At 42.6% G+C, this 27,307-nt stretch overlaps 1 protein-coding gene across 2 annotated transcripts in view; it reads right to left on the bottom strand.

Moving 5' to 3' along the window:
• Positions 1-27,307, bottom strand: part of mslnb (mesothelin b) — a 61,400-nt gene that overhangs the window by 12,775 nt on the left and 21,318 nt on the right. For both annotated transcript variants that reach the window (XM_073860099.1, XM_073860100.1), the window contains exons 53-90: positions 26,772-26,793; positions 14,975-15,002; positions 14,812-14,893; positions 14,504-14,662; positions 14,234-14,427; positions 14,041-14,141; positions 13,831-13,949; positions 13,543-13,719; positions 12,978-13,009; positions 12,798-12,895; positions 12,661-12,686; positions 12,344-12,365; positions 10,749-10,776; positions 10,586-10,667; positions 10,278-10,436; positions 10,008-10,201; positions 9,815-9,915; positions 9,605-9,723; positions 9,317-9,493; positions 8,029-8,060; positions 7,846-7,943; positions 7,739-7,767; positions 7,565-7,586; positions 7,435-7,462; positions 7,252-7,336; positions 7,018-7,164; positions 4,061-4,257; positions 3,600-3,700; positions 3,409-3,521; positions 3,088-3,249; positions 2,970-3,001; positions 2,782-2,879; positions 2,542-2,564; positions 2,434-2,455; positions 2,216-2,243; positions 2,034-2,118; positions 1,793-1,939; positions 61-269 (exon numbers count right to left, since the gene is read on the bottom strand). In XM_073860099.1, the coding sequence (XP_073716200.1) occupies positions 61-269; positions 1,793-1,939; positions 2,034-2,118; positions 2,216-2,243; positions 2,434-2,455; positions 2,542-2,564; positions 2,782-2,879; positions 2,970-3,001; positions 3,088-3,249; positions 3,409-3,521; positions 3,600-3,700; positions 4,061-4,257; positions 7,018-7,164; positions 7,252-7,336; positions 7,435-7,462; positions 7,565-7,586; positions 7,739-7,767; positions 7,846-7,943; positions 8,029-8,060; positions 9,317-9,493; positions 9,605-9,723; positions 9,815-9,915; positions 10,008-10,201; positions 10,278-10,436; positions 10,586-10,667; positions 10,749-10,776; positions 12,344-12,365; positions 12,661-12,686; positions 12,798-12,895; positions 12,978-13,009; positions 13,543-13,719; positions 13,831-13,949; positions 14,041-14,141; positions 14,234-14,427; positions 14,504-14,662; positions 14,812-14,893; positions 14,975-15,002; positions 26,772-26,793 (3,578 nt within the window). The remainder of the gene's footprint in view (positions 1-60; positions 270-1,792; positions 1,940-2,033; positions 2,119-2,215; positions 2,244-2,433; positions 2,456-2,541; positions 2,565-2,781; positions 2,880-2,969; positions 3,002-3,087; positions 3,250-3,408; positions 3,522-3,599; positions 3,701-4,060; positions 4,258-7,017; positions 7,165-7,251; positions 7,337-7,434; positions 7,463-7,564; positions 7,587-7,738; positions 7,768-7,845; positions 7,944-8,028; positions 8,061-9,316; positions 9,494-9,604; positions 9,724-9,814; positions 9,916-10,007; positions 10,202-10,277; positions 10,437-10,585; positions 10,668-10,748; positions 10,777-12,343; positions 12,366-12,660; positions 12,687-12,797; positions 12,896-12,977; positions 13,010-13,542; positions 13,720-13,830; positions 13,950-14,040; positions 14,142-14,233; positions 14,428-14,503; positions 14,663-14,811; positions 14,894-14,974; positions 15,003-26,771; positions 26,794-27,307) is intronic.

Here is a 27,307-nt window from a genome sequence, read left to right as displayed (position 1 = left end):
ACAAAACCTCAGAGCTGAACTCTCATAAACACACAACACACACGTGTGTGTCAAACTTACACAGTCCTGAAGGTGTCACAGCTGAAGTTTTTGGTGGAGAGACAGGACAGAAACGCTTCAGATGAGTGAGGTAAAAATGGGCGGAGCCTGCTGTTAAACCAGTGCTGGACAAACAAATCGTCTTGTAGACTGGACGAGCCGAAGGTGCTCAGAGTCACCTCACCAATCATATTCAAGAATGAGACTGAGAGGCGGGACTTATTCAGCATCTGGGAGAGAGAGAGAGAGAGAGAGAGAGAGAGACAGTTCATCTTTACTCATCTAAACTGAATGTTATATCCTTCATAAATGTTACAGGAGGCTCTTGTTTTACTGATCTTTAAATTGTTATGTAAGGAATAATTGACAACAGGCCTTGGATTTATTAGAAAAATAAAGCCCACCTGAGGTGGTTATGTGGCCACGGCGCGAAGAGAGAGTGCGGGCAAGCGAGAGAAATTGTGTCAATGAGTGAGTGATGTCTGTGCGTCTCTAAACAGCGCTTGTTATTGCTTGTTAAAATAACAGACTAACAAAAACAACATGACAGACAATTTTCTATGCAAAGTCATATTTAAGCAATATCGCTCGAGTAGGAGTGTGATATAGCTCTATATCATCACGGCTGTGATTAGGCCAGACACGAGGCCGCAGGCCGAGTGCCGGAGGCAATCACAGCCGTGATGATAGAGCTATATCACACGACTCCGAGAGCGATATTGCTTTTATACAACAGTTCGACGGCACACGTTTGAAAAAACGAAAACTAGAAAACAACAACAGAGTTATTTTAAAAGCCTCTTTGTTTGAGAACTACTTCTTCCGCCACGGATTTGAGGGCGGCCAGAATGACAGGAAACACTTTCGGCTGCTTTGAAGCTCATAACAACTCAATGGACAGAAAAGCCGTTTCTTTATATTAACGTTTCTTGGTCACAAAGTGTAGTTTTAAGATTAGTTCAGTGGAGAATGTATATGTATTATATTTAAATCTGTAGTCGATTAGTAAAGATAGCGCCTGTTTGAACGTTTGCTTAGTGAGATTCGGTACGTATGAGAACCAAAGCATGAGCGGACATCAGTGTTCACTCGCCCCGCTGACCACCGCCCTCTCTGGGCTACATCTCTGAAAGAGATACCCTGGCTCTCATGTTGGCCTTGTTTGTTTTTGATGGTCAAAATGAGATCAAATCAGCAGTATTTGGTGTCATGATAAAACTATTACTTGTTTTCTTATTCATATTTAGTGTCTTTTGTGTTGTTATTGTTTTTGCGCGAGGTAAAAGTTAATAAAACTATACTTGTGTAACGTTACTATTGCTTTCCCATTTACTCTTAACGCAATACGAGCACTCGGTTATTATTAAACTTTGTTCCTGTCAGTACTATATAAAACAGTTTTTTAAAAGTGTCTGACCTCCATTCACTAGGTGGCGGAATGATACGAAAGGTGAAGCGGTTAATGTGCCGTTATCAGTAAAATATTGCATGCCTCTTAGCCAATCAGATTCGAGAACCAGAAAGAACTGTTGTATAATGAACTGTAATGCGGTCAAGAGAGCTGCCTGGAACTACATTCGCCGTGCATTTCCCAGAAAATAATTGCACACCTCAGAATGTTCATCAGCCAATCAGAATCAAGCATTCAACGGACCCATAGTATAAGTTGAATTAATTGACACTGCTGGTGTTGTACTGTCTGTCATTGTCTGTGGGTCTGATATGAATGAAACGTGTGTTGTGTTGTGTGTACCGTGTCACTCAGTCGGTCTAATGCAGGACCCATCACAGGATTGACCTTCTGCACAAAAAGTTTCCATGTCTCATCTGACACGTTCTCGTTACCATGGAAACTGCACAGCAACACCGTCGCTAGGTCCTGTGAGCTCAGATCTGTCAACTGATCACAACACACACACACACACATCAGTTGTGTACACAAAGAGACAAAGAGTATGTGTGTGTGTGTGTGGGGCTGTGGACTTTTTGTGTACCTCTGTACATGAGTATTGTGTTATGCTGAAATCACACAGCTGACTGCCATTATGAGGTGAGTTAAGATACGCCAACAGAGCCGAGCTGCAACACAAACACACAATTCATTAAACACACACACACACACACACACAGAAACTATGCTTCCTTAAACTATGATCTGAACTATTTTGTGTATCACCTGTTGACATTGTTGCATGCTGCCGTTTCTAAGAGAGAGAGAGAGAGAGAGAGAGAGAGAGAGAGAGAGAGAGAGAGAGAGAGAGAGAGAGAGAGAGAGAGAGAGAGAGAGAGAGAGAGAGAGAGAGAGAGAGAGAGAGAGAGAGAGAGATGTTATGGGGTTGTCAGCACAGTGCAGTGTGCAGGTTTATTGATAAAATCATTTAATCAGTAACTCACCATTCACTGGAGTGATGTCACACTATAAGGAAAAGTGAATGACATCAGTACATAATTCATGAAAACACTCTAAACTAAAACAACATCAAAAGCACATGAAACACTCACCGCCCCTCTGTAGCTCATACAACCTGAGAGACACACAAATACACTCATTAATAACTGAACAATTGTGTGTGTGTAAACGATCTTACATTAACATGATTCATGACTAATTCAGTGATGCCATTGCTTTTGTTATCAGTGCTGTGATTGGTGATGTATTTATTCACATGTGTTATATGATCTGTCACGTGTTCATTGATGTGATCCGTGTTGTGCGCATAGTAACTCAAGTGTATATCTCACCCTGTGGCACATCCTGCAGCAGAGCCGATCGACTCCTCAGAATAATTGTCTCTAGATCCACTGACACACTGACCAGCAGATGATCCAGACGGTGGAAACTAGCAAACACAGACAGATGTTTAAACATTATAGATTTACATCAGTGAAGATTAAAAAACATGAAGAAATAGTTTGCATCATAAACTCACATGGCTTGGTATGAAACACAAGAGATGTTGTTCTGTTAAAAAACAAAAACATGTTAACGGATGGACAGAACTGAGGAACAGATATATCTCATCTAATGTATGATTTAAATTTGTGTACCATCTTTGACATTTCAACCAGGAAGTATAGAACGTCTGGAATTTTCTGTGGAGACCCAGCGAGGTGAATAAACACTTGATTAATGACCACCTCTTTCTCTGGACGATCATCAACAATCAGTCCAGCTAACTGCTCAGGAGAGAGATAGTCAAGGATCTCCAACTACACAGAGAGAGAGAGAGAGAAAGAAAAGGATTTAGAATAAAAACCAAGTTAACTACATTACTACACAACATAGACTAACAAAGTGTGTCCCAAATGATTTTTCTACACACTACTTAAGCTGGGAGTGTTTGGCAAACAGTGTAATGTAAATGTTACCAGGTTGAGTTGTGGGTTGAGAGCGATCAGCTCATTGAGAGTCAGGAGTGTAGAAAACTGTCCAAAATTACTGATGAGCCATCGAGCGCTGTCATTGGACGGACACGCCACATCTGAAACAGACACGAAGAGATTTGAATGCCTTTCACAATGACTGATATCATCTGAGAGTCTGTGTGTTTCTTCAGTACCTGCTGTCTCTCTCGTGATCAACGGTAGGATGAATTCTGTCAGTGTCGTCTGTCGCTGAAGCTCATCCATACGATCAAATCCTGCATCAAACGCTGCAACGCTGCATCACACATAAACACAATTAATATTTACTACTGTTGTGTTGGGTTTTAAAATCCACCCATTTCACCATCTAGGTTAACTATAAACCCCATGTAGTCAGGCTATGAATGACCCACTTCTAACTAAAATAAACTGGAATACAACAGCGATAACAAGGTGTTTGCTTTCATTTCTTTTTGGGCCATAGATGTTTAAGTTTTCACTGACAGACAGAATTATGCCTTGTTTTAGTCTAGACGTCTGGGCTGTGTTTGGGCGGCTATCAGACGTCTTTTCCTGCTTTCTGTTCATCTACATATAACAACTAGCAGGAACGAATTCACGTCTGATTGTGGTTGTTGTGAGGTTTTTATTTTACATTGTCTGGAAGTTCTGGCAGCTGAAGTTTTTGTGGCTCAAACACTGCAGGAACGCTCCAGAAGCAAACGGCAGGAACGATCTGAGACGTTCATCCAACCACGTCGCAATGACGCCGTCATCTGTCAGTCCGTCCAATCGCAGCTCTCGCAGCACATCCAGAATAACGGAGCCCGACGGGTCACTCCACCACATCGACTACACAGAGAGAAAATTCCAGCAGATCAACAACAAAACATTTATTCAACTGTGGTTTCAACCAATGAATGTTGATACATATTCTCTCTGTGCTTCAAGTACTGATGAAAATACTAACATAATGCTCAAAATTCTAAGGTTAGTTGATCTGTTACGTACTAATGCCAAAAATGATGAGGATATTATGTAAAGCTCATGTCCAATGAAGATATTTTGTGAATTTCCTTCCTTAAATATATCAACACTTTATTTAGCATGAGTAATATCTGTTGCTAAGCACTTCATTTGGACAACTTTAAAAGTGATTTTTGTCAATTATTAGGAGTCAATTATTCCTCTTATACCAGGATTATCTTGTGGTTATTTTAAGACATTTGACTGGTCAGGTGTGCATTGGCAAAAAAATAATCAACACTTTTCTCTTTTAATACTTTCAGTACATAAGAAATCAAGTACTATATAAAAATGAGTATGTGTGTGTGCTCAGTCTGCACAGACTGCTTAAACTTCGAAAGCAAAAAGGTGACTAAAACATAACCCGCCAAATTGGCTAGTGACTTGACATCATTACCACAATAACTGGACATGATTTTCATATTTTCATTCAATGCGATCTTGTCGCAGACACCCCCTCACCTCTCATTTTAAAAAACTCATTGGATCTAGACAAATGACAAGAATGACCTATTTTGGATCCAAAATGGCAAATTTCGCTGAAAGGTGACCCCCTCTTAATAAAATCATCCCGAAAACTGTCCTTGTCAATACATGTATGCATGTTTACCGTATGTTGGCTCCCTTATTGAAACCTTTTAACTCATTCCCCACCATTGACGAGTTATCTCATCAATTAAGAGAAAACATTTGCCCGAAAAATCGTGTTCTTGATGAGTTTTTATGGTAATAGGTAATACTGCAATTATCCCAATTTTAAAAAAACTGAAGCAAAAATTATTTATCATATTTATAATCGTTCTGAATCCGATCTCTAACAACATTTCTTCACAAAAATGCAATTATTTCAGCTTTTTGCTCAACATTTTGTATTTTTAAAGAAATAGATAATAGGATGAAATGTTTTTCCTTTTTTGTTTGTTTGTTGGAAAGCAGAGGGTCTGTTCTTTCATTTGTTATATTTGTATGTTTTTATATTTTTAGAAGAAAACTTTCCTGGAAGGCATTTTGTGAAAATCACAAAAAATGCTTGGCGGGCAACTTTTCAAAAAAAGTCTGCTGGGGAATGAGTAAAACAACCTGTATTCTCACGTACGATTGTGTTTGAATTGTGTTGAATTTAGAATTTGCTGTTGAGTTTAATCATAGCCTCATTTACCTCAAACCTTACCCATGTTTAGTATGTATGTGATTCTCGTCTAATTCCCTCTTTGATGATGTATGTTACCAAACCATTACATGCATCATACTTTGCTTACTTTCTATAACTTAGATTTAAATGTTAAACAGACACAATTTGCTCATTAAACCTCCAAGAGGTGTGACCAACACCAATGAGGCCACAAAGATGCAAAATTTACAGTTAAGGAGACAAAGAAACTCTCCCCTGCTCACCTCTGATTGGTCGATTCAAACTCAGGTGGACACGCCCCTTCTTGAAGTTAAATATCGATGCCAACTTTGGCCTCTCTTCACCTTCATCTCTTCCTAACTTTTGCCAGTCAACCACTAGCTCTCCCAGCAACCCCATTTTTGGATCTTCAGAACGCCGGAAAACTACCAACTCACTGCTGAACATTCCAGGACACTACTCCAACTGGACTTGGACTCTCGGTTTGCACAGACAATCTGGACAAATGTTTGTTCTTCCAGCATCGAAAACTGGAACTGGACTCTGTCTTGAGATTCTCCAAAGACCAGCAAACCACCCTCTTTCATCTAAAAACCAACGACTTTCAGAAGCACTCTGACTGCTTTGCACCACAGACACGCAAGTACCGTATTTTCCGGACTATAAGTCACACTTTTTTATAGTTTGGCTGGTCTTGCAACTTATGATCAGGTGCGAATTGTAAGTCAGTATGAATAAATTTTAACTTACATGAACCAAGAGACATCATTACCGTCTACAGTCGCGTGAGTCCGCTCTATGCTGCTCCTGTATTTATGTAATTCAATCAATTCAGTGATGTGGAATGATGAACCTGCAAACTTGATGCGCGTTGGCTTTTTCTGTTAATTTAGCTTCCAGGTATGTTCTGCTATTGTGTATCGTGTAAATAACTGTTTGTATTATGTTAATGTACGGACACCTATTCAGCCTGCTATTCTGTGTGCTATTGTTTAGTTGAATATCTTGCCTTTCCAGATTAAATGTCTGTTCTTCGGCGTGGATTTTGTGAAATAATTTTCTAAATAAATGTTGACGTGTAGTTCACTGCGGCTCTGAGTTCTGATTAAATTCAAAGTCACTTTAACTCTGATCGTTGCTACTTCACGCTCAACGGTTTTTAGAATTAATTTACAATTAATAACAATCAATTAATTGTTATGATTAATTCTGCTAAATCAGACGAAACCTACACAATATATATAGTTAATGACGATTAATTGTATGTATTTGCCTTTGAGCCAAATCAACAATTCCCTGATTGGAATGATGATAAAACAACTCATTTCCATTAACAGGATGGTGGAGAAAATATCAAATGAGTAATTGTAATTATAGTGTTAGGATAACTCATCATTATCAAAATGATGATTGGTTGTTTTAAACAACACTATTCCAAAGTCGTGTTGTTTTACCGTGTTGTAGATGGTGTTGAGAGCAGAGTCAAGCAGATGTGAAACTTTGATGAGGAAAAGTTTCCAGGTTTCAGGTGAGCTCATCACATTTTCAGATCGCTGACAGTCCAGTATAGAGACAAGATCCTTCACGCTGATACTCAACGTCTAAACACAAACACATGAACATCAGATCTGTAATACACCAGAGACAGCAGGAAGTGTATCTTGACATCACATGTTGTGTTTTATTACCGGTGTGCAGGCGTATTGTCCAATGCTGAAGTCACAGAACGTCTGTGTAGTGTTTGCATTGTTCAAGTATTGCTGTAATGAAGAGCTACAGACACACACACACGCACAGTGATAAGAAACAACCAATAATATACCGTATACTTTAAAATTAATAACAATAACCATGTTAAAGCTTTACTCTACCTGTCTACACCACTGCACACCTGAGTCACTAAAACAAAAGAAAAAAAAACATCACATATCATTTCAACACACTCACACATGGATAGATCATGATATATTATAATTGAGATGAAAGAAATCAAATCAATACCATTGTATGGAATCAACTGGCACTGAAAAAGAAACAGCAAGAAGAAAAACAACATCAGCCTAAATATATTGGCTCATATATAATCTAATGTAATGCAGTACAAATACAATACAATGCAGTATTATATATGCTTGAAATAATTCACCAGTGATTCATGTAAGATAACAGACATACCTCATTCGAAATTGGTAGTAATGAGCAATCTGTGAAAAGGTTAAAAAGACATTAAGAAACGTAGGAAATAAAATACTAGACATCCTGACAGACAACACTACACTGACCTGCAGGTGCTGTGCTGTTAAAGTTATAAAGACTCATCCAGATCATCGGCTCCAAATCACCGGCTGATCTTCTCAAGATCTGCTCAAGTTTCATGAAACTGACGTATGAGGAAAACAACAAGTCAAAGAGAAATATAAACTCATGCATCGCTTTCATTTCTTTAAGACTAACTGTATACTCACATGATCTGGTTTGACTGACAGCTGAGAGGATTCTAGAAAAGAAAACCATTTTCTTTAGAATTAAATACATTTTCATAAAAAAAAGAGAAAGCAATAACACAACACTACATTACAGCAGTACAATACAATAAACTAAATTAAAGGACAACAGAACTATGAAATATGAATGAAACCAGCTGCTTTCTCTGTTTTTCAAACCCTACTCCAGACATCTAGGGCACTATTTTAACGATCTGAAGTGACTTTATGGGCGGATCTTGGGCGCTGTTGCTATTTTCACGGCGGGAGAAATAACACTTGCGCCAGACGCAAATCAATAAGGGGTTGGTCTGAAGTAGGTTCATTATTCATAGGTGTCGTTTGGGCGTAACGTCAAATAAACCAATCAGACACTATCCAACATTCCCTTTAAATGCAAGGGCGCAAGTTCCATGGCGGGTTGCTATTATTATGACGGATTTACCAGGCGCACGTTATTGTAAGAGCAGTCAAAGACAGAGAAGTTGTTTTGTATGGGGATGGGAGAAACCCGCCCAAATCAGCGTCGGTTAAACAGGTGTGAGAGGATATAGCCACAATTGTCTCACCACTATGATTTCCCTTATCTCATGTGTTAATATTTTTTATTGTAACAATTCATGATTTGCAAAAATAACTGTTGCATCTGTGTAGATTAGATAAGCAATGCGCGTTGTGCATGCTATACATTATGGTCAAGCATGCGCCCTTAAAATAGCATAATGAACAACGCGCAACGCGCCACTGACTTTAGACTAGTTTTTTTTGGTTAGTAGCGCAATTGTTTTTTGAAACTGCAAAATAGCATAGGAGATGGTTTCTGCCGGAACACGCCTCCTTTTTTGCGCTGAACCGCCCAGGGAGCGCAAGTTCAGTCCCTAGTTTGCCGACGTGCGTCTGTGGAGGGAAAAACCCGCTGTGCGCCAGTGCAAAATACGAAATGATACATGCGTCACTGACAAAGTCAATTGGGCTGGGTGCAAGATAGGGCCCATAGAGTCTTTCACAGACATCCAAACAAACGAAAAACAAACCTGATACTATAATGATATAAAATACATCATAACATCAGTAGATCAACACTAAAACATATGTACCATTTTAGGAGAAGCAATTTTATTTACATTTTTAGAAATTAATTACATTCAACAAATCTCTTTATATGATATTTTTGAGTTTGTCACACTATATAATCAAAGAGTTTTTGTGTCAGAAATGAAACTAAGATGCTAAAAATGCTGTCTGTCATAAAGTTCTGAATAAGTTTTACCGTCTGTGAGCGTATGAGCAGGATTTGAAGAACATCAGGAAGTCCTCGTTCCACAGGAGACACCAGCAGATAATCAAACACTTCATTGATGATCAGATCTTTCTCTGTAAGTTCAGGAAGATCATCAACCATCAGTTCAACCTTTTGGTTTGCAGAGAGATAATCCAGAGTCTCCAACTAAAGACAAACAGAAGAACGAGACAGATGAAATGAGGTAAAAAATATAAAACTGTGAGAGGTTCATGTTGTCTTGTGCTGTTTGTTCTTGAATGAAATCAAATGACATACAGGATTAAAGAATGGGTCGATGAAGAGCAGATCTCTGAGAGACACGAACTGAACAAACAACCCAAAGTTCATCTGAAGCCACTCAGTGCTGCTGTTAGAACTGAGCAAACAGCCTTGATCTAAAACACAACAAACAAACAAACAATACGATTAAAAGCACAACATACTCTGTCTGAATCATGTGTGGAAGAGAAAACATCTCCAGCTCACCTGTTGTGTTTCTTCTGAGGAAGGGCAAGATGAAGAACTCCGTCATGTTGCTTCTCTGCATCTCATCCATTAGATGGAACTGCATATTAAAATCCTGAAGACTGAAGGGAAATTGTTGAGAATTAAGTAAAGCATCTTATAAACTCCTGACACTCTTGATCTGTTGGGAACGTTGAGGAAATGGTTTTCTTACAGTTGTTGGTAGGTTTGACAGCTGAGGTTTTTGCTGATCATGCACTGCAATAGTGTGGATGATGCGTACGGTAAAAAGGCCTTCAGACTCTCATTGAACCACACATTCCATTGGTCAGGACTCAACGGCTCCAGTCTGAGTTCAGCGATCACATCCAGGGCATGAGACAGCGACTCACTTCTGATTGGCTGAGTCTGATGATGTCATTATGTTATTAATCTCAGTTAAACCTTCAGTAAATTTAAGTCAAGTTTCACCAGGATTATTTACCATATTTTCTGTCATGCTGGAGAAGATGATGAGCGCTTGATCTAGAACCTGATCTGTTTTAGTGAAGAGCAGTTTCCAGATTTCCTTTGATGAACTGATGTTGCTGGATAGTTGACACATCAGAAGATCTGCCAGGTTTACAGCAGTAAAGTCATTCAACTACAAACAGAGGACATGAGCTCAGTAAACATCACTGTTCAGAAAATATCAACATGATTGTAGACACAGCAAAGATTCTCAGACACGTGACTAAGTGTAAGTAAGGTAATGATGCTCAAGAGTAAAACACGCTTGAATAAATTCCTCACCGGAGAACAAGCGTACTGATCCAGACTGATATTACAGGAGACGCTCATGAGACCAGTTGACAGAAGAACGTTCAGCTCATCACTGTAGAAGACATCAGAATATTACGAGAACTTTCAGTCTATGTCACAATGTCAATGTAGATAAAACAGTAACAGTTCATACCTGTTGACTCCTTCACAGACTCTGGTAGCTGTTAAACAAATCAGAATTTATGGATTAGTGCACCTAAATTTCATTTGAACTCCAATACAAACATGAGAAATCTAAATGCATAATGATAAACCTTATCTATGTGACAGACCAGAAGAAAAGCAATTACACCAAGTCTGTTAGACAACAGAGCAACCAGAGTTTAAACAGAGGAGCTGATTTCTCCTACAGTATATAATCCTCTGAAAGATCCAAATAACAGCCATTCATCATCACTGATTTACCAGATAGACAAAGATCTTCTCTGAATGACAGAGTGACACAAATCATTTATACAGATCCCTGGTTCAGCTTGAGATGTTTGGGAATGTCTGGTGGACATGCGTAAGGTTCATGGTGAGGGTGAAGATCTCTTCATAGTCCCTTTCACACAGTGATTCCAGAAAATACACTGTAGCCTACGTGTGTTCACACACATCTCATTAAGATCCTTTAAAGACATGTGACTAGTGTTTGAATCGAATCAAGTCTTATTGGGTGTGTTTACTCTCAAACGTGTTGTTTTGATCGTCTCTCCTCCTATCTTTTACAAAACAACCTGGTGAACAGCAACCAGTCTGGCTTCAAAAGCAGGCACTCAACAGAAACACTCAACAGAAGCACTTTTCTTGGTCACTGAAGCTCTGAGACGGTCCTCATCCTGTTGGACGTGTCTTCTGCTTTTGACATCATTAACCATGACATCCTCCTGTCAACCCGAAAGGAAAATTGCTGTCTCTGGAATGATGTTCCAGTGGTTGAAGTCTTATCCTTCAGGTATGTAAATTAGGGTGTCCTTGAAAGGTAAGGTCATTCAGAAACATGGCTTCTTTTAACACTGCTGTGCTGGTGACATCCAACTTCATTTCTCATTTTAACTAGATGATCCCACAGTTTCTGGTTGCATCTCGGCATACCTGAATGATACCTCGGTCTGGATGAAGTACCGTCACTTACAGCTGAACTGTTAGTTATCTCGGCCGAACTGGAAAACCTCTACAGATGATCCAGAATGCAGTGGCCAGAGTGGCCTTTAATGAAGCAAAGAAAGCGCATGTCACACATCTTCTTGTCAGTTTACATTGGCTTTCAATAGCTGCCCGCATCAAATACAAAGCTCTGCTGTTAGCCTACAAGATGACAACTGGCTCTTTAACCCTATGCCTACACTCAAAATGGGCGCACTCACATTATCTCAACGTAACCGCACCCAATCGCGTTTGAACCCCAAAGCCTGATTCATTTGACTAGTGTGATGGCTCTGTGTGAACGCTCAGGATTGATCCTGCAATCAATTCCAGAATGTGTTTGCATTTACACTGAACATTAACATTTATGCATTTGGCAAACGCTTTTATCTGAAGCGACTTACAGTACATGGTATTACAAGGTACACATTTTTATCAGGAGAGCTGAACTCTCTTGTTAAAACTGTGACAGGTCTGTTATCAGAAACATGTGAGCTCATTGATGCTTCTGATTTCAATCATTCATTTCTCATAATGGAAAACTGATTAAATGTTTAGAAAAGAATTTAATGTTTTACAAAACTAAGAAGATCCACTTACCATTGACCAATGTAGATATACACTAAAACAAACAAACAAGCAAACAAACAAACAAACAAACAAACAAACAAACAAACAAACAAACAAGCAAACAAACAAGCAAACAAGCAAACAAACAAACAAACAAACAAACAAACAAACAAACAAGCAAACAAACAAGCAAACAAACAAACAAACAAACAAACAAACAAACAAACAAACAAACAATATCAGCATTGATACAAGAGTTGAAAAGTAAATGATTGTTTATTTAATGCTGTTTAATAACTCTTCTAAGAGCAGAAATGATTATGAAGAGAATCAAAACTAAATCTTACTGTTGGAGGTTGAGGAAGTTTACAGCCTGAAAATAATACAAATAAAGTGAGTCAATCACTATAGCAGAAAAAACATTTAATCTCACAGTAAACATTGAAAGATGCGGAAGAGACAATGACAGATTAAGGAGTTAAACCTTTTGCTCCATTCTGCTTGAGTTCTGTAGTTTTTTGAAGGACCAGAGTCTCCATGTATGATGGCAAAGAAGATGAAGCATTGAACAACTTCTCAAAACTGAGAAAGAAAGACAGAAGATTTCAGTACAAGAGACAGGAGACACTAAATAACCTCAGATCAGAGATTTAAGAAGACTTACATCAGTAGATATGAACTGCATGGAATAATGGTCTGTGGAAACAGAAACATGTATGAGTGCTGTTATTAGATCATCTTTATTCAAATGAATAAAGAAAATGTAAGGGTCCCATCCGGGTCATGGCACCACCAATTTATTGCTTCTGCTCTCATCTGAATTTAAACTGTCAGTCAAACATTGGATATAAATGTGATAAGAGGAAGTCTACAAGCCACAGGATCATATGTCTGTCGACAGTTCAGCTCTCAAAAAACCAAAGGAGTGAAGTTTAAACACAACACTACACAAACCAGTTGTCTTCCACTACACTGAACCCCCTAAACCTCAATCACAATCTGGTCACGGCACCACTGACAGCACCTTACAAAATTAATGTGAAACACAGAAATTTCAACAATTTATTGATCAATTTTATTTACATTTATAGAAATTAATTACATTCAACAAATCCCTTTATATGATATTTTTGAGTTTGTCACACTATATTATCAAAGAGTTTTTGTGTCAGAAATGAAACTAAGATGCTAAAAATGCTGTCTGTCATAAAGATTTGAATAAGTTTTACCGTCTGTGAGCGTATGAGCAGGATTTGAAGAACATCAGGAAGTCCTCGTTCCACAGGAGACACCAGCAGATAATCAAACACTTCATTGATGATCAGATCTTTCTCTGTAAGTTCAGGAAGATCATCAACCATCAGTTCAACCTTTTGGTTTGCAGAGAGATAATCCAGAGTCTCCAACTAAAGACAAACAGAAGAACGAGACAGATGAAATGAGGTAAAAAATATAAAACTGTGAGAGGTTCATGTTGTCTTGTGCTGTTTGTTCTTGAATGAAATCAAATGACATACAGGATTAAAGAATGGGTCGATGAAGAGCAGATCTCTGAGAGACACGAACTGAACAAACAACCCAAAGTTCATCTGAAGCCACTCAGTGCTGCTGTTAGAACTGAGCAAACAGCCTTGATCTAAAACACAACAAACAAACAAACAAAACGATTAAAAGCACAACATACTCTGTCTGAATCATGTGTGGAAGAGAAAACATCTCCAGCTCACCTGTTGTGTTTCTTCTGAGGAAGGGCAAGATGAAGAACTCCGTCATGTTGCTTCTCTGCATCTCATCCATTAGATGGAACTGCATATTAAAATCCTGAAGACTGAAGGGAAATTGTTAAGAATTAAGTAAAGCATCTTATAAACTCCTGAAACTCTTGATCTGTTGGGAACGCTGAGGAAATGGTTTTCTTACAGTTGCTGGTAGGTTTGACAGCTGAAGTTTTTGCTGATCATGCACTGCAATAGTGTGGATGATGCGTACGGTAAAAAGGCTTTCAGACTCTCATTGAACCACACATTCCATTGGTCAGGACTCAACGGCTCCAGTCTGAGTTCAGCGATCACATCCAGGGCATGAGACAGCGACTCACTTCTGATTGGCTGAGTCTGATGATGTCATTATGTTATTAATCTCAGTTAAACCTTCAGTAAATTTAAGTCAAGTTTCACCAGGATTATTTACCATATTTTCTGTCATGCTGGAGAAGATGATGAGCGCTTGATCTAGAACCTGATCTGTTTTAGTGAAGAGCAGTTTCCAGATTTCCTTTGATGAACTGATGTTGCTGGATAGTTGACACATCAGAAGATCTGCCAGGTTTACAGCAGTAAAGTCATTCAACTACAAACAGAGGACATGAGCTCAGTAAACATCACTGTTCAGAAAATATCAACATGATTGTAGACACAGCAAAGAGTCTCAGACACGTGACTCAGTGTAAGTAAGGTAATGATGCTCAAGAGTAAAACACGCTTGAATAAATTCCTCACCGAAGAACAAGCGTACTGATCCAGACTGATATTACAGGAGACGCTCATGAGACCAGTTGACAGAAGAGCGTTCAGCTCATCACTGTAGAAGACATCAGAATATTACGAGAACTTTCAGTCTATGTCACAATGTCAATGTAGATAAAACAGTAACAGTTCATACCTGTTGACTCCTTCACAGACTCTGGTAGCTGTTAAACAAATCAGAATTTATGGATTAGTGCACCTAAATTTCATTTGAACTCCAATACAAACATGAGAAATCTAAATGCAACATGATAAACAGGCAGGTCATTTAGAGTAGGCTGGAGAGGTGACATCTATGAACCCTAACATCTTTAGAAGCTGTGACTTGTTGATGTGAACTAACCCCGCTGCAGCTCTTATGAGTACCAGCAGAATATCCATCCAGAAGTAACAAATCTTCTCTGGACCAACACTACAAAGTCCAGACCAGATTAACTGATCGCATGGTAAAAATGATATGATTGATGCAAGGTTCAGATGAGGAATTGAAATCTGATCACGCGTTCCCTTTCAGTCGGTCACTACGACGTCACGTCGTGACCGACGAATTGGGAACCGCTTCGCGGGTGACCTATCTACTTCGAGAACTATCAAAAACGCCAATGAACTTGGCATGCAGGTATTTGCATAATGCCGGCGCCGCCCCGCCAGGTGCGTATATAAGGCGCAGGTGCATAATACCAAATCAGCTTTTATTGCTTCGAAGCCGGCAGACATCTGCTCTCGAGAAGCTGTTAACTGATCTTCGTAGATCCTGTGCTGTGTGGGAAAATATCTCAGCTTGCTGAAGTTGGTTGGGCAACGACACCTCAGCGGAGGCTCGCAGTGTTTTTTCCACCCTTTCTCTCTCTCTCTCTGTCTCTTTAATTTAGGACTTGAGTTCGAGTGAGTGCGTTTGCCTCTCCCTGTGTGTTTCACCAGCTCGCACAAAAGAGTGATTTCCCTAAAAGAGCAGCACGTTTGAGCTTTGTGTCTTTTTAAAGACAGCTACTCATTCGTGTCACGGTCGGGGTCGTCTTTTTAAAGATGGATTTCCGTCCGTGCTCCGTTTCTGGATGCGGTGTGTTTATCGCCCCCCAGGATGGCCACAAGCGTTGTCTCTCGTGTCTGGGGCTCCAGCACGCAGAGGCAGCGTTGCGTGATAGTTCATGCCCCGTCTGCGAGGGCATGACTATAGCGGATTTGCGGAGACGGGTGTCGTTCCTCCGGCAACGGCCCCCGCCTTCCCAGTCTGGTGCTGCTAAGGGCGCAGCTACCAGATTGGCGAAGGATGACCTCCGTATAACGGTGCTGGGTCGGTCTGCTGGTTCGTCCAGTAGCTCCCAGCGCCCTGATCCGTTGCCAGCGGAGGTCCCGATGGAGACGAGCGGCCCGTGTTCTACGGTGTCCTCGCGCTCTGTCTAGCCTCCACCTGACGCGATATCCACCGTAACGTCGGAGGGGGGGTTGTCAGCCTCGGACGTCGATCCGGATCCGCTCCCGCCTTCGGGCCAGGTTGCGGCTTCTGCGTTCGACCCTGAGATGGCAGCCATGCTCGCTCGGGCGGCGGAGGCGGTCGGCTTGGAGTGGACTAAACCTCCCCCACCTGAACCGTCCTGCCTCGATGATTGGTTCTTCGGGGGTGCCAGGGCTTCTCAGTCCTCGCCCCCGGTGCCTTTCTTCCCCGAGGTGCATGAAGAGCTGACGCGGTCGTGGAAAACCCCGTTTTCCGCCCGGAACCGGCCGTATCAGCCTTCACCTCTCACCTCTCTCGAGGGTGGAGATGCCAAGGGGTACACTGGTATCCCGTCAGTGGAGCGCCCGGTCGCGATGCAGTTGTGTCCGGCCGGTGTCGCTTCCTCCTGGCGGGACCAGCCTACTCTCCCCTCACGGGCCTGTAAGCAGTCTTCGGCGCTGTCCGGTGCTGCTTACAAGGCTTGTGGGGAGGCAGCCTCTGCCCTGCATGCCATGGCATTGCTGCAGGTTCATCAGGCTAAGGCTCTGAGGGATCTGCACGCGGGAGGTCACGACTCGGCGGAGTTCTCTGAACTACGTGCGGCTACTGATCTGGCGCTTCGTGCGACCAAGGTCACCGCACGCGCCGTCGGGCGTGCGATGTCTACCCTGGTAGTCCAGGAACGCCATCTCTGGCTGTGTCTGGCGGACATGAAGGACGCTGATAAAACCCGGCTCCTGAATGCTCCGGTTTCCCAGACCGGCCTGTTCGGCGAGACGGTCGAGGAGTTTGCCCAGCAATTCTCCGCGGCCAAGAAGCAGACTGAGGCCATCGCTCAGATCATGCCACGTCGGAAGCGTCCTGCGCCTGCCCCATCCACGTCGGCGCCTCAGCCTGCTCCTCGCCGAGGGCGTCCTGCGGCGGCCGCCTCCGTTCCTCCCCGGGGCTCTTCTAAGAAGCGAGGAACCGGTCGTCAGCAGCCCGCCCCACCCGCTCAGCCCGCTGCAAAGGGTGGTAAAAGAAGATCAAAGCGGCCCTGAGACGGGCGACCTAGAGATGGAGGGGATCGCTCTTCGGGAGATGGTGAAGGCACCACTCCCCCCACCGGAGGAGGGCCGGTTGGGGAATCTTTTGTTTCAATTTTCTGTTCCGCCGACTTTTCAGTCGGCACCCACAAATCCACAAAAAGAGCGAATTCCACTTCCATCTCTAGGTCTTCAGATGAGCTCCGGAGATACGAGAGGGCTCATAACCCCCCCTCGTTCTCCGACTCATCAGAGGAGAACGAGAGCGACGCACGGGCTCATAACCCCACCGCGCTCTCAGCCGGTAGGAGACAGCTACGGGCTCATAACCCATCGTCTCCCTCCTCCTTCGCCAGAGGGTGCATCGAGTGGTGTGAGGTGTCTTCAGCAGAGCCTCCCTTACTCAACCACCCAGCAACGGACTCAGGTGAGTGTTATCACACACAACACTGCTGTCGGTGCGGCCGTTACGCACACACCGGCGATCACCTCCGTTGCGCCCGCCGCGGGTACACCGATCGTGCCTTTAGTCCCTCTCGCACGGTATCTGGGGGCGTGGGAACAGCTTCCCAGCCCGTCGCGTTGGCTTTTACGCACGATTCGTCTCGGCTATGCGATCCAATTTGCCCGGCGTCCCCCCAAATTCTCCGGCGTTCGTTTCACTACGGTGAGAGCTGCCGATGCGCACGTCCTCCGTGCGGAGATCGCTGTCTTATTGGCGAAAGACGCGATCCAGCCGGTCCCTCCAGCCGAGATGAGGTCGGGGTTTTACAGCCCTTACTTTATTGTACCCAAGAAAAGCGGCGGCTTGCGACCGATCCTGGACCTGCGTTCGCTGAACCGTGCACTTCACAGAATGCCGTTCAAAATGCTGACGCCCAAACGCATATTTCCATGCATTCGTCCAAACGATTGGTTCGCATCTATCGACCTGAAGGACGCGTACTTTCACGTATCGATTCTCCCCCGACACAGGCCGTTTCTCCGCTTTGCGTTCGAGGGGCGAGCATACCAGTACAAAGTCCTCCCATTCGGGCTCTCTCTGTCGCCCCGTGTATTCACCAAAGTAGTGGAGGGGGCTTTAAAACCCCTGAGAGAGAGAGGTGTGCGCATTCTCGCGTATCTGGACGATTGGCTAATAATAGCTCAAACACGTCAGACGCTGTGCGATCACAGAGATTTAACTTTAAAACACCTCGCTCGTTTGGGTCTTCGGGTCAACTGGGAAAAGAGCAAGCTTTGCCCCGTGCAGAGAATCTCTTTTCTCGGTATGGAACTGGACTCGATCGATTTGACAGCTCGTCTAACAGAAGCGCGTGTACAGTCGATTCTGACTTGCCTGAATACATTCAAGAGCAAGAGCGCGGTCCCGCTGAAACAATTTCAGAAGCTTTTGGGGCATATGGCAGCAGCCGCAGCTGTAACTCCGCTCGGACTGCTTCATATGCGACCGCTTCAGCATTGGCTTCACGATCGAGTCCCGAGGAGAGCGTGGCTGCGCGGCATTCACCGTGTTATCATTACACCTGCGTGTCGTCGCACTTTCACTCCGTGGTCAGACCGTGCGTTTCTCCGAGCCGGTGTGCCTCTGAGACAGGTCTCCAGGCATGCGATAGTATGCACAGATGCGTCAGACACGGGGTGGGGGGCCACGTACGATGGGCTTGCGGCTTCGGGGGTCTGGACGACACCCCAGCTGCATTGGCACATAAACTGCCGGGAAATGTGGGCTGTATATCTTGCGCTCGTCCGTTTCAGCAACGAGTTACGGGGCAAAGATGTATTAGTTCGAACAGACAACACTGCGACCGTGGCGTACATCAATCGTCAAGGCGGTTTACGCTCGCGTCACCTGTCGCATCTCGCCCGTCATCTCCTCACTTGGAGTCAGAAGAATTTGAGGTCTCTTCGTGCCATTTACATCCCGGGCACGCTCAATGTAGAGGCGGATGCGCTCTCTCGGGCTGTGCGTCCCGGCGAATGGCGACTCCACCCCATTGCGGTTCAGCAAATTTGGAGACGTTTCGGCAAAGCGCAGATAGATCTGTTTGCTTCCCCAGAGACGACCCATTGTCGCCTGTTCTATTCACTAGCCGACGACTCGCTTGGCGTGGATGCATTGGCACACAGCTGGCCGCGAAACATGCGCAAATACGCGTTCCCTCCGGTGAACCTCATTGCGCAAACCTTATGCAAAATCCGGGAGGACGAGGAGAGCGTGCTGTTGGTGGCACCGTATTGGACAACCAGGAGTTGGTTTCCAGAACTCTCTCTCCTCGCGACAGCCCCTCCGTGGAAGATTCCCCTGAGGAAGGACCTTCTTTCTCAACAAGAGGGCACATTATGGCACCCGCGCCCCGACCTGTGGAACCTCCATGTGTGGTCTCTGGACGGGGCACGGAGGATATGAGTGATTTACCGCAAGAGGTATCTAACACTATTGCTGCTGCGCGAGCGCCGTCTACGAGACAGGCTTACGCGCTTAAATGGAACCTGTTTGTCGACTGGTGTTCTTCCCGAAGTGAAAACCCCCGAGAATGCCCGATTAGTGTTGTGCTTTTATATCTCCAGCGTCGTTTGGAGAATAGGCTGTCACCATCCACTATTAAAGTCGATATCGCTGCGATATCAGCTCACCATTCACCCGTAAACGGTAGAACAGTGGGTCAGCACGACCTAGTCATTAGATTTCTCAGAGGCGCTCGAAGACTGAATCCTTCGCGTCCCCCCTCTATTCCTCCTTGGGACCTGTCCTTGGTGCTGAAATCACTCCAGGAAGCCCCATTTGAGCCTCTGCATAGTGTGAGTGTTAAATTTCTTACAATGAAAACATTAACTCTCCTTGCTTTGGCTTCTGTTAAGAGGATAGGGGATATTCATGCATTTTCGGTCGATGAATCGTGCCTTCAGTTCGGGCCGGCTGCATCCAGCGTAACACTGAGACCCCGGCCCGGCTTTGTGCCCAAAGTTCCCACCACTCCTTTTAGAGATCAAGTGGTGAATCTCCAAGCACTGCCTTTGGAGGAGGCAGAACCAGCCATGGCTTTGTTATGCCCTGTTCGTGCACTACGTGTGTATATAGACAGGACACAAAGTTTTAGGACCTCAGATCAGCTCTTTGTTTGTTACGGTGGTCAGCAGAAAGGAAAAGCTGTCACCAAGCAGAGGATGTCCCATTGGATTGTGGATACTATAGCCCTTGCATATCAAAAGCAGAATGTGCCTTGTCCATTTAATTTACGTGCCCACTCTACACGCAGTGTGGCATCATCTTGGGCACTGGCTCGCGGTTCCTCGCTAACAGACATTTGTAGAGCTGCAGGCTGGGCGACACCTAATACGTTCACAAGATTCTATAGTGTTCGTGTCGAACCGGTTTCCACTCGGGTTCTTTCTACTAACTAGTTAAGAATGCCGAGGGTCGGCTCGTGTGTCGGCTTGGAGCCTCTATTTTGGTGCTGCACATTTGCACCATTATGGAAGGCCATCGGGGCAAAAACGTCTAAAAAACTGTTTTTGCCTCTCCTCCACCGCCCTGATAGCTGGTGTTGCGGAGCATCCGCTGTCAACCTATCACTGATGTATTCTCTGTAAACCTGTGTAGGCTAGGCGTCCACATTTGTCCCCTACGTGGGGTTCATTTGTGTGTATAGTCCGTGGGGTTCTAATCCTCCACGTTTTTCCTTAGCAGAGCCTGCTCTGCATCTCTCAACATACCATGTATTGTTCAGAGACTTTATTTGAACAACCTGTCGGTTGTTTCATATATTTTTATGTCATCCATTTAACCTTCTTAGGGGATGGCTTCCGCAGTGTTCTAGCTCCGCTCAGTTTAGACGCTTCTCCCAGTTCGCTGCTTCACTATCGTGGGTTAAGGAACAGGTAGTGACCGGCCTTCTGCATTTCGCCTTAGGTTCCGCCCCTTTATGTGGAGGGCGGAGGGCGTTTGCAGGCACTGGAAGGGTTCAGCTGCAGTGGCGTTTTGGTAGGGATTCCCAATTCGTCGGTCACGACGTGACGTCGTAGTGACCGACTGAAAGGGAACGTCTCGGTTACGTATGTAACCCTCGTTCCCTGAAGGAAGGGAACGGAGACGTCACGTCCCGTCGCCACAGTTTGCTGTTCCATTGCTGTTCAGGCCGGGCACTGTTGCTCGGCTTCTCAGCAATAATATAGCTGATTTGGTATTATGCACCTGCGCCTTATATACGCACCTGGCGGGGCGGCGCCGGCATTATGCAAATACCTGCATGCCAAGTTCATTGGCGTTTTTGATAGTTCTCGAAGTAGATAGGTCACCCGCGAAGCGGTTCCCAATTCGTCGGTCACGACGTGACGTCTCCGTTCCCTTCCTTCAGGGAACGAGGGTTACATACGTAACCGAGACGTTCCATTATCCTCGCAATCACACAATTTTATCCTTGCAATTTTATATCTATCTTAATAGATGAAACAGTTCCATTAAAGAAAATCCCTATCACAAACACAGACAAGCCTTGGATGACTATTCAAATCAAACACATAGTAATATACAGACAACATGCTTTTTGTTCTGGTAACAAAACCTTGTATAGAATGTTAAAATCAATCACTGCAAAAAATATTCAACATCACAAAGAAACAATATAACCAGCATGAGGTGGAGGAACTGCACTGCTCCAAGTCAAAACAATGGCTCAAGTCATTGAAAAACATAATGGAATGGAAGGTGAAAAGAGAGATATCAGGACCAAAACTTTATGCAATGTGAATGTGACACTTTGGCTAGACATTTTGCTTCCATGTGGAACTGTGCGAGCCACATTTCTCTACCTGAGGAAGGAGTTACCTGCAAGCAGTGATGGGCAGTAACGCGTTAGAAGTAACGCGTTACTGTAATCCAATTACTTTTTTCAAGTAACAAGTAAAGTAAGGGATTACAATTGCAAAACCAGTAATTAGATTACTGTTACTTCCCCGTTAGCAGGCTGCGTTAATGCATTATTTTTTAATCTTGATTTTGTTTCGTGAGACTCTCTCGTGTCGTGACGCGAGTCGAGTGACAATGACGTATGAGCGTCGCGCCGTCAGTCAGTGTATTGTTGAACGTGAGAAGACAACATGGACCACGGAAGAGAACAAGACTCTGCAGCGTTTAATGCTTGGAAGTACCGACATTACTTTGAGTTTAATCCAGTTAAAGGTGTCAAAAACATCAGCGTCCGCTGTACACTCTGCGTGGGAATAAAACTTTTATCCACAGCGAAAAATTCCACCTCAATTCTAAGCAAACACCTAGCAAGCCGGCACAGGAATGTGAAACTTACTGAAAAAATCCCTGAACCCCCAGCTGACATGACCGCTGCGGCTCCATCTCATACACGTTCATGCGAAATCTGATGTAAACAACAGACTACTATATTTCATGGATTATACGCATTTGTGGACAAAAATTGTCATTTGATGAATTTTATTAGACTGATTTCATGGGTGATTCACACATCTGAAAAAGACCGGATTCGACTCGCGATCATTATAAGGTAAGAAGTCCCGTTTATATTTGATGCTAAACCCGTAGACCTTTTAAACAATGTATAGTAATGTTGATATTAATATTATTAATGTTTGTAGACATTCGGCTATATAGATATTGTTAGCAGGCTTAAAAAAACGAATTAGTGCGCGTCGAGAGGTTAAAACAGAGAATATTTCATTTGATTCAATTTTAGATGATGGAATATGCAGAAAGAATAAAAGAATAAAGTTAGGCTGAAAGGTCTTGGCCCGGTTGCATAAAGCACCTTAAGTTTTTCCCTTAAGTATGCCACCTAAGGGGTAAATTCCCCTTACCTACACTGTAAAAAAAGTCCGTAAAAATTTCAATGTTATTGCAGCTGGGTTGCCGGTAATTCACCGCAGATCCACATCCATGTTATCCAATGGCAAGAGTTTGTTCAAAGTTAAATAAATTCCAAACATCAACAAGTCTTTATCTTTACAGAATAAAACCATACAATAACAGCCTCATGCAAAGCATTCTGGGAACCAGAAATCATCATCAACCTTTTTCTGTTTTTTGCTTCAGATTTTGTTTCCCAGAATGTTTTGCTTGATGCTGTTTTTTTTAGTTTTGCTCTGTAAAGACAAAGACTTGTGAATGTTTAATGTTCATTTGGCTTTGAACAAAATGTTGCCGGTGAATAACATGGATTTGAATCTACGGTAAATTGCTGGCAACCCAGCTGCAATTTCTGCTGATTTATTTTACAGTGTACAGTAAGAGAATAATTTAAAGGTGTTGCATACAGTATAATCCCTTAAATGGTTCTCTTAGGTAAGGGTAATCGTTAATGTTTCACGACAGCGACCCAGGTTTATAAAATACTATTGTTGCCATGGAGATGCAATAGAAAAAGCTTAAGGTTTTTTTTTGCAACACCCTTAAGTTTAAATGAATCATAAGGGTGAATTTAAGGGAAAAATTACACTTAAGGTGCTTTATGCAAGCGGGCCCTGTTGCTTTATACTGTAGCATATTGATATTCAGGTCGGGTATCATGTTTTTGAAAAGTAATTAGTAAAGTAACTAGTAAAGTAACTAATTACTTTTGAAAATAAGTAATCAGTAAAGTAACGGGATTACTTTCTTAGGGAAGTAATCAGTAACTAATTACTATTTCCAAGTAACTTGACCAACACTGCCTGCAAGCTTTCAAACTGTTGTGTACCTCCTCTGAGTATTTGACAAGTTAAGATCAGGCTATGTAAAGTAAATGCAGCTAAAGCTGTTAGTCCTAACTGCATTCCTTCCTGGGTGTTAAAGACTTTTCATGAAGAGTAGACACTGGTGTTATGTGACATTAGTCCCTTTCACACATAAGGGCTTTTCACACTGGAAATAGTTAACCCAGGGTTATTCTAAACCCAGGGTTAACTGAATCCTGGGTTATCTGTTGTACATTTCACACTGTTCAATCTTATTCAGGAGTTAAGAGATAACCTTGGGTATTCATAATCTGACGTTTCACACTGTGCATTCCTAAACCCTGGGTCAGGGGTCTCCAACTCTGCTCACACACACCCATCTGTGATTATCAAGCAACCCTGAACACCTTGACGAGCTGCTTCAGCTGTGTTTAATTAGGGTCATAACATTCTAACCCTGCTTCGTTTCACACTGCATGCATTTGGCACCGCAATGTGGGGTTAACACCACAAAAGTGGTGCTAACCCTGCTTCTGAGCAGGGTTTCATAACCTTGGATTAATTTCAAGGATAACCCAGCTTCTAAATTACAAGTGTGAAACTATCCTTAACCTAGGTTTAAAAGCAACATTTAGAACGAAAATAACCCAGGGTTAAGCGCATTGTGAAAAGCCCTATACAGTCTTTACTGGTAATTTACTGGTAAATTGCAGTTAACAGGTAATGTGTGAACAGAACTTTTCCGGTGAATCAGTGCTCCCAATTTACCAGTAAGACAGGTTGTAAGATTACTAGTAATTTACCGGTAAGCGCTATGTGTGAACAAAAAATATAGGATTACCGGCATTTAGAACGGACAACAGCTTCCGCGCTGACAGCTTCGGGCCAATCAGAACATTTTTAAACAGATGACGCGTTTACCCCTGAATTGTTTACGGACATTTCCACACACATGCTGCTTAAAAGTCGAGCACAGTTATCATCCACATTTCTTCACCAAAGTTGTTTAAAACACCTTACCATCTATTTGCCAAATTGCAGATGTCCTTAGCACATTCTCTGTGATGCCTAATGTGCAACCGCAGGTTCCGTTTGACGCCGCCTAACGCAATGTCGTTTGGTCACAAGCAACTTCGCCACCGTAAGCGTTTTTCACAGATGTGAAAAAAACAAAATACGTAGCCTACCGACGATATTAAGTCATAACCCGCCACTGTGTACAAATACGACACTGAGCTCGCCGGCCACGCGCCACAGGTAACTTCTGCTTACTCTTTTACAGCTTTACAGTTTACCAGTATTTTGATACTGATGTGTGAATGATGTCTTACTTGTAAAAAGACGGAACGTCACTGCATGTGTGAACAGCACATTTTTGTATTTACTGGTAAATTCATTCTAGTAAATTCATGGTAATTTACCAGAATTACTGTGTGAAAGATGCTATTGTCAATACATGCATTCAGTCTTATCCAAAACAATGGAAGGAGGCCATAGTCAAAGCTGTTCCTTAAAAAGCAAAACCTAGTTTTTCACCAGATTTTCACCAGATCTCACTACTCTGCTGTGTTGGAAAAGTGTTTTAAGGAATCCTCAGAGATGCCATTCTACAGGATACCGTTACTAAGATTGAGCCATCACAAGACGGCTTTATGAGGAACAGATAAGCCGATACTGCTTTGATTCAAATTCTGTTACACTGGCATGATGCACTTAAGAGTGGTGATGCACGAAATGGACATATATGCTGTTTTTGTTGACTTCACTCAAACCTTTGACACAATTGAACATTCTTGACTGCTTCATTCCCTAGCTGATTTGCATGTCAGACGACCTCTTTGGTTCATAGTAAGAAGCTATTTGAGTAACAGAGAGCAGAGTGTCAAGTGGGGCTCTTCTGTGTCCAGCTTTTTCTCATTCTCATCTGGTGTTGCACAAGGGGGACTTCTAACCCCTTTGCTCTTTGTCTTGTGCATAAATAGCCTGGATTCATATTTGCCTCCGTTGGTGATACCTGTGAAATATGCTGATGATCTAACAATCACAGAGTTTATAATGGGATCGTTACCTGGACTCACTCAGAATGCCCTGGATTCTGTAGTGGATTGGGGACAGGAATGTACGTTGACAATGAATGGAGCTAAGACTGTGGACATTGTAATGAGTGCCAGAAAAAGGGACAACATTCCCTCTTCCCTCCGCTGTTATCTCATGGCATGCAATTAGCAGAGTTTCCACCTTTAAAATGCTTGGGGTTCAAATATCCTCTGACCTGTCATGGGATGCCCATATTACCAAAATACTCAAGGTAAGTTTCCTGCCTATGGTTACTACTCCTGCCAATTCTCTTTAGCAGCACATGACATTTGTTGTACCCAGGATTAAAACTAAACACAATGACCTCTTCTTTTTTCCTGTGCTCTAAAATTGTCAAACTAAACTGAACTGAACCCCCAAAGCCTGATTCATTTGACTAGTGTGATCACTCTGTGTGAACGCTCAGGATTGATCCTGCAATCAATTCCAGAATGTGTTTGCATTTACACAGAACATTAACATTTATGCATTTGGCAGACGCTTTTATCCAAAGCGACTTACATGGTATTACAAGGTACACATTTTAATCAGGAGAGCTGAACTCTCTTTTTAAAACTGTGACAGGTCTGTTATCAGAAACATGTGAGCTCATTGATGCTTCTGATTTCAATCATTCATTTCTCATAACGTAAAACTGAACAAATATTTAGAAGAGAATTTAATGTTTTACAAAAGTAAGAAGATCCACTTACCATTGACCAATGTAGATATACACTAAAAGAAACAAACAAACAAACAAACAAACAAACAAGCAAACAAACAAGCAAGCAAACAAACAAACAAACAAACAAACAAACAAGCAAACAAACAAGCAAGCAAACAAACAAACAAACAAACAAACAAACAAACAAACAAACAAACAAAGAAACAAGCAAGCAAACAAACAAACAAACAAACAAGCAAGCAAGCAAACAAACAAACAAACAAACAAACAAACAAACAAGCAAGCAAACAAACAAACAAACAAACAAACAAACAAACAAGCAAGCAAGCAAGCAAGCAAGCAAGCAAACAAACAAACAAACAAACAAGCAAGCAAGCAAGCAAGCAAGCAAACAAACAAACAAACAAACAAGCAAGCAAGCAAGCAAGCAAGCAAACAAACAAACAAACAAACAAACAAACAAGCAAGCAAGCAAGCAAGCAAGCAAGCAAGCAAGCAAACAAACAAACAAACAAACAAACAAACAAACAAACCCAATATCAGCATGGATACAAGAGTTGAATA

Source organism: Misgurnus anguillicaudatus, chromosome 3 (assembly GCF_027580225.2).
Source record: "Misgurnus anguillicaudatus chromosome 3, ASM2758022v2, whole genome shotgun sequence".
Taxonomy (NCBI): domain Eukaryota; kingdom Metazoa; phylum Chordata; class Actinopteri; order Cypriniformes; family Cobitidae; genus Misgurnus; species Misgurnus anguillicaudatus.
Note: the sequence above shows the minus strand (reverse complement) of the source record. Positions and strands in the feature narration are given on the sequence as shown.